Source organism: Apostichopus japonicus, chromosome 17 (genome assembly GCF_037975245.1).
Source record: "Apostichopus japonicus isolate 1M-3 chromosome 17, ASM3797524v1, whole genome shotgun sequence".
NCBI lineage: Eukaryota > Metazoa > Echinodermata > Holothuroidea > Aspidochirotida > Stichopodidae > Apostichopus > Apostichopus japonicus.
The window spans coordinates 3,435,246-3,449,682 of NC_092577.1; the positions used below are offsets into that span (position 1 = coordinate 3,435,246).

Here is a 14,437-nt window from a genome sequence, read left to right on the forward strand (position 1 = left end):
CAAGCTTTCTTTTGAGACAAAATGAGGTGAAATCATGCTAGTTGCTAATGTAGGAATCTTCCGAATTAGAGTTTATTTCTTGTTAATATCTTAACCATTTTTTCCATTCGAAATAGCTTTGAGTTTGACCCATAGAAATTCATTAAAAGTCAGGGGCGTAGCCAGGATTTGCAAAGTTGTATGCACGACTATCTGAGCGGAGCGCCACCATCGGTTGGCGCGGAGCGTACAAGAAAAGTTTTGGTTTTACAAACCCCTCAGATGGCCGGAAACGGCCCTTCCCGAGTGTTCATTCTGGTTCCCTGGCCTCTTGCTAACTTGAGACACCTCAATTTTTATGTAGAAAAAGGGCACATTTTTAACCTGAGGAAAAGTGGGGGGGCACGTCCCCCCTGTGCCCCCCGGTCCGCCGCCCTTGATGGTGACCTTTGTTTATAAGGACTACCTATCTCGCTGTTCTCCTGGAGAACTATAAAGACTTGGGAGTGATCGGGTGTGGTTGTGTTCCTGCAATAACAACACATGTTTGATTGTGTCGGCTTTACGTGACTGACACACAAGAATGACTTGCTTCAGTTACATCTGAAACGATGCAGATCATTTTAAGGGTCCAAATGCTTTAAAGATTTATGCGTTTACCAACTTCTCTGGTAAAGTATAAACAAAGAGGTTGCAAGTTGAACGTTGTCACAAGCATTCAGAGGTAATTGAATTACTGATGACTGTCTGCAAGAAAAAGTACTTTGTTGAAGTATCAAAGTTGTCAAGAAGATTTTAATTAAATGATATATTATAATGATTCAGCAACTAGTGAATACAAATCATTGTTTCTAATGATCGTCTGTCACTTAGGTATAATGACCATAAGCTATATACTCAAACTTAGGATATGATTCGATGTAATAATAAACTCAAATTAAATATGTCAAAGAGCTGAATCTAAATTAACTAAATATCAGAGACTTTAGCAAGGTGAATTATGTTTGGGGAGGGAAAATAAACATATATATTTGTCCTAGTTGATTAATTGCATGGTGCACATGCAGTGATGTATGTTAACAAACATAACTATCTTCAGTGTCTGTTTTCCTGTAGGCCTATTTATATTCTTTTATCAGTTAGGAAATGCATTAATTTTTGCGGTTAGGCAGCGGATTCCAAACTTCTTTTTGGCCATATATGCTTGCCCGTTTATGAACAGAACTAACTCAAAATGAACTTACTTAAAAATAACAATTAGGAGCCTTATTAAAACTATAATTGCAGCTCCCATGACGTAATATTTTGTTAAGGGGATCACTATATGCAAATTGCAAATACATGGAAATTTGAGGACCATGTGCTATAACACATCCATAAACATTAAAGGCCAATATACTACTTAAAGATCAACGAACTACTTTTATTCTACTTTTATTTCTAAATTGGATGGGCATATATATATAAGTATATTGTGGGACAAACCTTTTGATAGAGCAATTAAATTGAATTGAATTTATTGTCCACAATCGGAAAATCGGCTTACACAGGTCGTAAACGAAAAAAAGAGAGCAATAGTATAAGTATCAATGGACTGCGATACACATACAGCAATACAAACATATATACAGCAAGTTCTACAAATAAGAAACTTATTTTCTCACTTGTGAATTAAATATATGGGACAGAATTAGGCACAAATGAGTACCTGTACCGAGCCCTATAAGTGTACGTTGTGGGCATAAACGCAGTCCAGAGCGGGTGTAAATGTAGTGCTCAAACAAAGGGTGTGTTGGGACTTGCATGATTTGTTTCTCTTTATTGCTGACCCTCTCATGATACAAGCATGCACTCTAACGAAGGTAAGTGAACACCGATTACCCGCTGAGCAACTTTCCTAGATTGCTCAAGCATCTTCACATTGATTCTTGTACCATTAAAGACAGCGATATAACCTGAATGCGGCGCTAGCAACAGTCTTTGGTATTTTGTTATGCATATACCCACAACCTAACTTACAACTCACACCCCAGTGTAGTATTACCGCTGAAGTATACGCATGAAAAGTGGTTTACGTAATACCTGAAGTACACTTGGACATTTCCAATGACATTTTTCCTACACTCCTATACAGGGTAACTCACATGTATTTTGCAAGGCGGCAAAGTAATTGTTGTGGTTGTTATGATTGCACTAAAGTTAGTCGATATTTTCATAGTTTTATCTCAATACATTACATGTTTAGAGATATTGTAACAGTAAGTGGGACTCTCTCTTCTCTTAAAATAGTTTCAGCGTCTTCATACAAAGTTCTTTTTCTCTGGAATTTCCAGAGCAAGCATATATCATATAGGCTAACAAAAGTTACTATTTTTATTCGAGAATTTTATCTCATTCTATGACTTTTTCACCGATTTATGTCCAAATCGGGCTGAAACACAGTTGGTGCAGCCCTTTTTTGCACACGCTCCGAAACTTGTGTTATTTCGCAATCATTAAACACTTGGCAAAAGCGGTGAAATGCATTGTGGGAGCTTAGCCCATCACTATATTATAGTACACTGCAGCTTGGATATCGTCTGAAAATCCGTTTTAATACATATTCATAAAGCAGCAATCGAATTGCTTCAAGCAAAACTTTGAAGAAAAGAAGTTGAATATTCATTAAATATCTGTTTGATGAAATTCGGAAATTTCTTTGCCTCGGCTTGAAAAATAAAAACGAAACGTAAGTAAAAACCTTTCATTTTTCGAATTGCACAGTTTCCGTTTTCAAGAAGGTACCACCTCCATCGTCCGGTCGATGGTATAAAACAAGTTAAACAATGATTTGAGGCTAAATTCGGAGTTGTTCCAGCATTCTGGGTTGAATTAAAGTGACATTTTTAAGGTTGCTCTTGTTCACCGGCATCAACGTATCCTATCGTGGTTAATTGCATATGTACATGTATATGCACATTACCATAGTGTGTAGCCTAGGGTTATAGTTTTAAGTATTCTATAGTGCAGTGTATTCATATTACGGGACCGTGTGTTTATGAATTATGATGTTAGCTTTCAAGACATTGTTTACGAATACAATGTCGTTGCCTTGAATTTTGGAGGACTTCAAAAAGTAGGGTAGTGCTAGTACAACTGCACAATACTAAGCCTATGCTGGTATTATTAGTTTACCACTGACTTCTGCCACTGGTGGTTGTCAGCACTGGCAATACCTTCATGCCCAGTACATATAATATTACTTAAAAATTAAATAAGCTTATTTAAAAGAAAATACTGCCTTGGTCGGCTCTGGTTAGTTCTAAGTAGTTTTACCCTTGTGTGATTTAATCCGGTGTACCTAGATACATAGGCCCACCTGCTAATTCTGGATAAAGTCGCTGTAGGTTACATTACAGGTTGGTCGACTTAGTGACAAATGAACATTGCTTCTCTACTTTGTCCAAAGGATAAGGCAAAGGATAAGTGTGCACTGAATTTTCGTACAGTGTTTGCAACGATTTTGGTAGTATTCTTTTGTGTGTGAATTCGTATTGCAGTTAATTTTTGTTTGTTTTTTTTGGTTGTAAATGTGCCTATTTCACTTTGTTTCGAAGCTCTTCACCCTGTAATGCTGTATGTTTCTGTCATTTTCAGAGAGAAAATGCATTTAAAAGTTCCACTACAATATGTTATGTAATATGGGCTTGTTGCATTTAAAAGCAATGTGAAGTCATTCATCATGTGCCTTATATATTGTCTCCTATTATCCAACGTTCTGTTAACATTTATTTTTGTTTTCTTTCATTTTCAGGACTCTTTCTGCATCTGCGGGTTGGATTCTCCTATGTGGGCACTTGGGATATAGTAACTTTTTGGACTTCTTAATTTAATTCAATACTTTTCACGCCATTCCATTCATTGCCTTGATTAAATAAACTTTGATAAACCTTGAAAAAAACACATTCCTGTTATATTCTTTTGTTCTAAATCGCACATTCATATTCACCAGTGTGAAGAAAAATTAACAAGAAGTTCCTACATAAGATGTACATTACACGTATCCAAAAATACTTTTCAATTCATCACGAAGATAAGCTGATTGATGTCTAGGAACCTGATACATCATAAACTATATGACTAAAAAGTCCAACAGAGACTGACCCAAGTTGAAGGATACCACATGAAAAACAAGTTCTTAAATATTCTATGACATTACTAAACCTTGCAACGCCGTTCTCTCGACAAACAGGCAATGAGCGCTAAAGGCAACACTCGCAGTGATGAAGTGCAGAGACAATTCGTGGCAAAGTAGCGTAAATGCAAGTTCTCTATTTGTTGTACCATGATTGATATTGATAATTGTAGAGACAGAGCAAAGATATGAAATTAGGAATCGAAATTAGAACTTCCAGTATTGAGATACTGCGTCATTGATGCTCTTGTCTATTATTTCTGTTGTTATTATTTTTGTAGTTGTGACTATTATTTCTTGTTCTGACAAAGAATCAAACAGTAAAAAAAATCAGAAACGTTGCCAGGAACATTAATCTTTATTTATCTTTTCATCTCTCCGTTAAATGATGATGACCGGATGGCCGCTGAAATGATAAACGATCCGCATGCAGGTTCGAGTAACGTATACAAGAAAACGTGCGGAAGGTCCAAACTGACAAAGGTTGGAGCCTAACTAATAAGATAAGACTTGTTGAATCCAACCGTTTGTTTGTCGAAGAAGAACATTTCTTACAAAGAGTTGAGAACATATAATACATATAAACCAAGAACATATCTTTTGAAACTTTACGTGTGTATTATTATTATTATGTACTTAATTATGTACTTAATTATTAATCATTTATTGTACTCCATAGGTTTGGAAAATGAGTGATCTTAAGAAATATGTAGAAAATCCAAGGTGAACTAACCTAACCCCGGGGGATTGTTCCCATGGGTAAAGTGTAGGTCTAAAGAACCTAAGCAAAATGTATGTTATTATATATTCTATGAAATTGTCCTACATTATCGATTCACTGAACATAGGCATTTTATCATTAAAATAATAAAAAATAATATTAAAAATCCTTTGTGCTTTTCATATCTCTTGTTCTTTCCTTTTTTTTTATAGTTATGACGACCAAATGGATTTACGATGATGACATGATGCCTTCCACCAATTTTTAACATCCAAAATTTCCAACTTGGGTTTGCCTGATTTTAAAACTGGGTCGTCTACCTGCTTTAATTTCTTTGCGATTCCGCAGAAAAAGTCTTTAGCAGAATGCAATTGGTATCTGTTATAATGTTCGACAAATCCATATTTCTTCCAGTCAAAATATTCATTATATGCGGTATCATTCTGATCCAGATATTTGATGTACTCCGCCAGATCTGTCATATTTTTAAAATCACTGACATGAATAAAAGAATGAGGAGGTGCTACTTTTTCGTAATCTTTTCGTGTTGTTCCATAGACAATCGGAACTATGTTTTTACTCAGTCCATTATTCCAAAATTTCTCAGTGATATAATCTTCACATTCACTGTTTTCGAGTGCTAAGTAAAATTTGTGACTGCTTAGTAAACGGTCGCATTTCTCTGCATTGTTTCTAGGACATTTTAAATTTCCACATTGACCGTATCTATCCACTTGAAGGAATTTCTGCAGATTCTTCACAAACGTGTTTCTAGGCCAAGAGGAGGTGACACAGTTTGATGCCATCCAGGCTATTAGTCTTGTCTTTTCAGCCGCCCAGTTTCGATTGCCACTTTGGAAGTTTTCAGGTGCCATTTCAAAATACCTTCCGTACGGGATGGTAATTTCTGAAGCCGTACGGAACGTCATAGACCAGTTGAAAGCTATGTTTGTACGATCATTTGACCACTTTGGTCGGGAATGTATAGGGCTCTCTCTGGTCATGTAAATCCATATTTGACCATCTAGCCGATTCCTATTTACGAATAAACAATGTTGCGTTAAATCGGATTTCGTCGAGTCTTTTGCCCGAGAAAAAAAATAACACTTGCTTTGTGACGTTTATTTATGTGATTTATTTATTTATGTGTGTATTTGAACATTGAAGCGCAGTAGTATGTTATTATTTATAATCCATGATTTAATAACTAAACTTTAGTTCCTTTAGTACTTTAGTACTAAACTTTAGTATGTACCTGGAACTAAGTACTACAATATCTTGAAGGATAGCTTCAAATGTAGTTGTAACATGTGACTGTTTAGTATTACAATATACCGATATTAAGATATAAACGATGTAGTGGGACATTTCAATTACCCTAATCTGTTATTGGCCGGGAGGATTGGTAAATGACCGAGAAAGGTATAAACTGGAGACCACCCGCACCGGGAATTTCAACGCTACTTGATTTTTCTTACCTTGCTATAGCCCCCAACGCCATTTCCCTTTGTGATACAGTAAGACTGTGTGGTTGCACAGTTGCTAACCTGTGATATGAGATACCGTTTACGTACTAAGGGAGCATACATACTTGAACTTGCCTTGACATACCCTCGAGTTCAGCTCAAATTTCGCATGTGAAGTAGTATATGGCTGCATGGCTCTAGTAGCAAACCTCTGATAAGCAGTACTGCGGTACCAATTATTTTTGACGTTCCTACATTGCGATACCCTCCTAACTCCAATTGCCTCTATAATGTGGTATGATTATACGTGGCTAATAGCTTACCTCTGATTAGAGTTACCGAAGCATACATGTACATAGGACAACTTACTTGATTGTTCTTACCTTGCTATACCCTCCTAACTCCAATTGCCTCTATAATGTGGTATGACTATACGTGGCTAATAGCTTACCTCTGATTAGAGTTACCGAAGCATACATGTACATAGGACAACTTACTTGATTGTTCTTACCTTGCTATACCCTCCTAACTCCAATTGCCTCTATAATGTGGTATGACTATACGTGGCTCATAACTTACCTCTGATTAGAGTTACCGAAGCCTACATGTACATATGACAACTTACTTGATTGTTCTTACCTTGCTATATCCTCCTAACCCCAATTGCCTCTATAATGTGGTATGACTGTGTGGCTCATAACTTACCTCTGATTAGAGTTACCGAAGCCTACATGTACATATGACAACTTACTTGATTGTTCTTACCTTGCTATACCCTCCTAACTCCAATTGCCTCTATAATGTGGTATGACTATACGTGGCTAATAGCTTACCTCTGATTAGAGTTACCGAAGCATACATGTACATATGACAACTTACTTGATTGTTCTTACCTTGCTATACCCTCCTAACTCCAATTGCCTCTATAATGTGGTATGACTATACGTGGCTAATAGCTTACCTCTGATTAGAGTTACCGAAGCCTACATGTACATATGACAACTTACTTGATTGTTCTTACCTTGCTATACCCTCCTAACTCCAATTGCCTCTATAATGTGGTATGACTATACGTGGCTAATAGCTTACCTCTGATTAGAGTTACCGAAGCCTACATGTACATATGACAACTTACTTGATTGTTCTTACCTTGCTATACCCTCCTAACTCCAATTGCCTCTATATTGTGGTATGACTGTGTGGCTCATAACTTACCTCTGATTAGAGTTACCGAAGCCTACATGTACATATGACAACTTACTTGATTGTTCTTACCTTGCTATATCCTCCTAACCCCAATTGCCTCTATAATGTGGTATGACTGTGTGGCTCATAACTTACCTCTGATTAGAGTTACCGAAGCCTACATGTACATATGACAACTTACTTGATTGTTCTTACCTTGCTATACCCTCCTAACTCCAATTGCCTCTATATTGTGGTATGACTGTGTGGCTCATAACTTACCTCTGATTAGAGTTACCGAAGCCTACATGTACATATGACAACTTACTTGATTGTTCTTACCTTGCTATACCCTCCTAACTCCAATTGCCTCTATATTGTGGTATGACTGTGTGGCTCATAACTTACCTCTGATTAGAGTTACCGAAGCATACATGTACATATGACAACTTACTTGATTGTTCTTACCTTGCTATATCCTCCTAACCCCAATTGCCTCTATAATGTGGTATGACTGTGTGGCTCATAACTTACCTCTGATTAGAGTTACCGAAGCATACATGTACATATGACAACTTACTTGATTGTTCTTACCTTGCTATACCCTCCTAACTCCAATTGCCTCTATATTGTGGTATGACTGTGTGGCTCATAACTTACCTCTGATTAGAGTTACCGAAGCCTACATGTACATATGACAACTTACTTGATTGTTCTTACCTTGCTATATCCTCCTAACCCCAATTGCCTCTATAATGTGGTATGACTGCATGGCTCATAACTTACCTCTGATTAGAGTTACCGAAGCATACATGTACATATGACAACTTACTTGATTGTTCTTACCTTGCTATACCCTCCTAACTCCAATTGCCTCTATATTGTGGTATGACTGTGTGGCTCATAACTTACCTCTGATTAGAGTTACCGAAGCATACATGTACATATGACAACTTACTTGATTGTTCTTACCTTGCTATATCCTCCTAACCCCAATTGCCTCTATAATGTGGTATGACTGTGTGGCTCATAACTTACCTCTGATTAGAGTTACCGAAGCATACATGTACATATGACAACTTACTTGATTGTTCTTACCTTGCTATACCCTCCTAACTCCAATTGCCTCTATATTGTGGTATGACTGTGTGGCTCATAACTTACCTCTGATTAGAGTTACCGAAGCATACATGTACATATGACAACTTACTTGATTGTTCTTACCTTGCTATATCCTCCTAACCCCAATTGCCTCTATAATGTGGTATGACTGCATGGCTCATAACTTACCTCTGATTAGAGTTACCGAAGCCTACATTTCCATATGGCAACTTACTTGATTGTTCTTACCTTGCTATATCTTCATAACTTCAATTGCCTCTATATTGTGGTATGACTGCATGGCTCGTAACTTACCTCTGATTAGAGTTTCTGTGCATGAACTTTTGTACACGTACATGGTTGTCTTACCTTATTACATCTTCCCAGATCCACTTTGACTTGTGATGTACTATGACTGCGTGGCTCGTAGCTAACATTTCATAGGAAGTACTGCATATGTAACGGGCTTTACAATTAATGTTAGGACATTCATATTCCTTCTCGGGAGAGGCGAAGCCGAGCTTACTCCACAGTTGTATCTGCTTCACGCAATCTTTTTGTCCTTTGCCTCCTTTAGTTGCTAATGATGAATCTGTTACATTTCCAATGCCAATTCCCAGTTGCTGCTGAGATGGTTCGTCTTTTGTTTCTGTACGCGTAGAAAACCTTTCGTCCACGGCACTAGCAGGATAATCTGTGATGTCAGGGCCGTTTTTCGCATACAGAATCCTTGATGATGGGGTATTTACGTTATGTGCCATCATCCTGGAACCAATTATTGTTCGAAACTGTAAATGCCGTGGTAGAGTTATTCGTTGCCAATGTGTCCCGTAAAACGCAGTTACCGCAATGATCAAGGTTATTACAACCGCCGCGAATTTATATGGTTGGTGGCCCATTGTAACTAAAGGATAGGGAATATCAAATGTTCGATAATGACTTTATCATCGTTGTTATTTTCTTAGATCTCTTATATACGGTATATATATATATATATATAGCAAAAAAAGGGGCCTTATCGGCTATATTCTTCTTCAAAAGAAGATAATATACTATGTGTGTCTGCATGTCAGATGTAGTAAATGCCATCAGTCATAACCGTTGAAAGAGACTCGAGGGGAATATTCGCAAATATTAAGACCTTCTTTTAAACAATTGTAATACTGAGGTGAAAAGGAAAAGTGTTCGATTATGTGAAGTTACTTGTTGAATGACGATGAAGTTTAATGGATTTGTATTGCAAAGGTCACAAATTAGATTTGCATAAGACAGTGCAGTTTATGAGTTAATTTAACACATAATTCCTTTCCCTCATTCCCCGTCTACCACGAACCGTTGAAGCGATGATATGATATAAGATGCAAAGTTATGTAAATTCTACATAACTCTGTACAATCCCCCTCCATTCGCTCCCTTGATAGGAGCTCTAGTCATATATTACCTCAAAGTCACAAGTAGAATATTTAAGAAGTGTATATAGTTACCTCAGATATAGTGAAAAGTTTACAGTTTGGTAGGAATCGTTCGTAGTTTTTTTTTGGCCAGTCCTCTCCGTAGAATATCAGTAATCTTAAGGCCTTCTGTACTTACAGTTTAATATCACCTACCAAAGATCTTAACTTTGACCAGAAACAGTATAATTATGTTTTTACAAATCTCCAAAATTGACTTTCGTGAACAGTTGCTCGATCAGGTTGTTGGTGTCTCGAAGAGTCATTGTAAACACCACAAAGTAAACTTTGTTTCTATACGGCTATATAAAACAAAATGTTCTTATAGAGTAAAATATATACTAGCAGCTATTTTGCGACATGATGTATTGTATTACATTTTCGAAGAAGTCACTGTACATGAAACGTCCAACCAGCTATATAAACAGGATATGGTTTCGATTGTCGGATCAACAAAGTACAAGGATAAGGGCAAACCTATTGAGATTGGTGCAAGCCTGCAGTGTTAATTGTAATGATGACTCGGATATCAGGGACACGTTGGACTCGGCTCCAGTACGTTCCTCTCTAAATGAGATGATTTTCAATGTACATGTCTAACATGTATGTTCTAACAAGTGTTCATCCTGCAAGATAACGTGGTCGTCCACCCACGCTAAGTATAGATAACTCTGTTGGTATCATATACAGCACAGAACTTGTAATCTTGGCTGACTGCATAATTTATGACCGTGATCGTCACATAAGTTTTGATTTATCGCAAAACAAATTTCCATATCGGGTATCATTGCTTTAATAATTGCTAAGTCTGACCAATTATGAATATACATATGGTCATTTGTGACGCTCCAAGTACGTGAAATGTTTATATGTATACATAGTACTTTGTAGCGATTGTATAACAAACGTTTATCAAGCCTATACAATTTAATATTTACAAAATAAATAAAGAATAGATGAATCATCTGTATTCATCTTAAACCATTCATAAAATACATTTAACAATATTGCTTTAGTTTTGAAAATAGTATTAACAAGTGTCTTCCATTAACTAGTTGAAAGCAGTTCAAAGTTGAAGCTAAAATTGGGAATATAATATAATATAATATATATATATATATATATATATATATATATATATATACGCATGATGAAATGTTCCACGTGTTGGATAGAAATAATAGTAGAAACAATAAGGACAATATGTAATGCCTTTACATTCAACATAATATTTAGAATATATATAACTAAGCGCTACACAAATTTTCAGACACACTTGTCCTTCGTCAGGTGTAAAAAGAGTGATTGAAATCACGTTAGTCTACCGTGAGCCCCAGACTGCTCAAAGTGCTTGAACCCGGAAAGAAAAGCCATATCCCTATTGAGACCTTGACAGTGTGAACGTACTTTCAAGGATCAATTCGACTTCCTTCAAGTTTCTTTTATGATGGTCAGAAAAATTACCCAGGATTATGGCAAACTTAAGACAGTCGATATTGTGTTGTGGAAGATTAAAATGTTCAGCCACTGGAAAACTGGTTTTGTTGAGTCTGATTGTGCTTTTGTGATCATTAAGTCGTAGACGCAAAGGTGTGGAGGCTTGGCCAATGTTTTGTATATCAGGACAGAGAACACAAGTGATAAGATATATCACAAAGGGAGTGTCCCAATTGTATGGACCTGGATGTAAACACACCCCTGAATGAGAGAGCTGAATGTCAGGGTCCGTGATCATGTGATGACAGACCTTACACCGGGGTTTACCACATTTAATATTCCCCTTAATTGGGTGAAGTGTCGGTGGAGGGTAAACGACTCCTAACAAGGATGCTGCGTAGGCTGGGGAGAGGTTGTCTTCTAGCAACTATCTACAGGGGGGTTAATAAAAATGTCACCCATATCGTTATGAAAGATATGGGTGACATTTTTGTTTTATTAACCAATTTTATTTTTATTAGCAATTGTGACACTCCCTTTGTGATATATCTTAACACTTGTGTTGAATTGATCCTTAATGTACGTTCACACTGTCATGGTCTCAAGGGCGGCGGAAGCACTTTTCATCTGGGGGGGGGGGGCACCAACGTCGAAGGGCACTTTGCAGAAATTTGATTGAAGCCTGATATTTAGTACCCTTTATAACTGTTATTGTATTATCTTATTTGCGTATACACATCACTCCATCAACGCCACCCCCCTCCAGTGGCGGAGCTAGAGGTATTGGTCAGGGGGGCGAGAATGGTCTGTAGAGGTGCTTTCGACACTATCAGAGCCGTATATTTAGAGAGTTTGGCCAATGGGGGACCGATTTTGATTGGTCGAGAGGTGACACACCCTCATAGGACGCCATGATAGTTCCAAATCAAAAACTTTTTGCGATGAGCAAATAACACTAACGATGCAATACATACTTAGGCTAGTACAATACTTGCGTAACAATTATTTTAATTTGTTAGAGAAAACAGAAAAACCTCCCCATAAACAACTATGTCTTGATTTGAGGCCTGGGGATGTAGCCAGCGAAGTGAAGATTGAGTTCTTTTTTGAGGGGTTTTCCAACCAACGTCCAAAGACGAAAGATTTGGAAACAAAAGTTGGTCGGACAGGCTGGCGGTCTAAAGTGAATAGTATTAGTACCAAGCTGTGTGAGGCGAGGATAGGCATATAGCCTAGGCTATCATCGAAGACTAGATCGTCATGTTTTGGTTATAAAAGGCCAGAAATTCCTGTTTTATTCAATTTTAGATCAAAGCGAACAAGCAAAATATACCTCGCTAATTCGAGGCCTAAGACTGAGTTTAAAAAGCCTGGTCTAGCTTAGTTAGAATTAGGCCAATGCAAGCACTCAGTCTAACTTAGTTAGAGTTAGACCATTATTGGTAGCCAACTAAGGCTAGACCTAAAGTCTGACTGCAGCAGGACTGAGTTAGGCTTAACTTTCCATTATGCAGACAATTAGCTGCATGACTCGATCATACGACTTGAGCTATGGGTAAAAGAAGTACTAGCCTTGGCCACAGATAGTCTAATTACGGAGGGTATAACAATATATAGGGCTATATATGCTTAGCCTGAGATAGGCCAGTTATACAGCATAGTTTTAAATGAGCTAGGCATTACAGTTGCAGTCGAAAACTCCATTAAGCCTAACCTTTGGCCTACAGGCGTAACGTTAGGGTTTAGCCTAGAAAAGTCCAGTCCATCTCCAACTAACTTATCCTACAAAAGACAAAAATACTTGGCTAGGCCTCCTTGTGCGTGCCAACTCTTGTAGCTCACTTTCAAATTCTCAAAGTTAAGTCTTCAATTATGACAGTTTGTAATACAGAGTTTGGAATCAGCATGTATCTTCAAAATTTCTTACTTTCCTCAGTTGTATGACCAGGTAATTTTCTACGTTTTGGTTTCAAATTTGCAATCCCCAGGTTCAAAAGTTTATAAGGTTGGCAGGTCTGCTTTGGCCATTCAGAAGATAAATTTTTGGTGATTGTGAGCCTGCCCTATTGACTTTGAATATGGCCAATTTGAAAGGTGTCTAAGTGAAGGCAAGTGGAAGCTTAGGAAAAATGCCATCCCCACATTATTTCAGCATAGGACTCATCCCAAACGAAGGAGAGTACTTGAGAGGGGTTCTGTGCCACCAGTGCTACAAAATGTATTAGTTTACCACAACTATTCTTGATCACCAAATGAAGAAATGCAACTAAATTTTAATGATAAACTTGGAAAGTATTTCATGTTTATTGCACTTTTGATGGAATATATTAGTTGACCTTAGAAAAGGGCAATCATACTTAATTAATTATTGTTTAACACATGATTATTGCAAAGAATAAGATTAACATTTTATAAATATAGGTCTTTTTAACCTCCAGATTTCCCACTTGATTAGTTGATTTACAGCTTGGAGCTGGAAAGTCCAGTGTTCCAACTCCATGGCTTTGGTACTCACTTCTTAAATCAACCCTTCATCATTTACTCAATTACTCAATTATTTACTCAATCTATTCATTCTTCTTCCAAATCCCCTCATCATGCATCTGTACTTTTTTGTCATTTCATTCCTGTGTTCCTCCACACCAAGTTTTAAATTTATCTGCTTAATTCTCACTCGCTTCTTATTAAGTAAACACTTCATCATTAACCTCAATTCATCATTCTTCTTCCAAATCCCTTCATCATGATTCATGCGTCTGAACTTGTCATTTCATTCGTTTTCCTCCACACCAATTTTGAATTTATCTGTGGAATTCTAACATCATGCTGTCAATACATTACTAATCAGGCTTATAACTATTCATGCAACTGAGACAATATTTTGTGCCACCCAGCTGATGAATGCTTTTGCTTTTCTGTAAAT

General features: G+C 37.2%; 2 protein-coding genes across 2 annotated transcripts in view; one reads left to right on the forward strand and one right to left on the reverse strand.

The window, feature by feature from the left end:
• LOC139984071 (uncharacterized) overlaps window positions 1-14,437 on the forward strand; it is a 76,106-nt gene that overhangs the window by 11,065 nt on the left and 50,604 nt on the right. The window lies entirely within an intron of this gene.
• On the reverse strand, window positions 4,254-10,913 carry LOC139984571 (glycoprotein 3-alpha-L-fucosyltransferase A-like). Its single transcript, XM_071998511.1, has 3 exons — window positions 10,111-10,913; window positions 8,996-9,530; window positions 4,254-5,909 (listed from the first exon to the last, which is right to left on the reverse strand). Exons 2-3 carry the CDS (start codon window positions 9,523-9,525, stop codon window positions 5,087-5,089), a joined length of 1,353 nt encoding a protein of 450 aa, XP_071854612.1. The 5' UTR covers window positions 9,526-9,530; window positions 10,111-10,913; the 3' UTR covers window positions 4,254-5,086.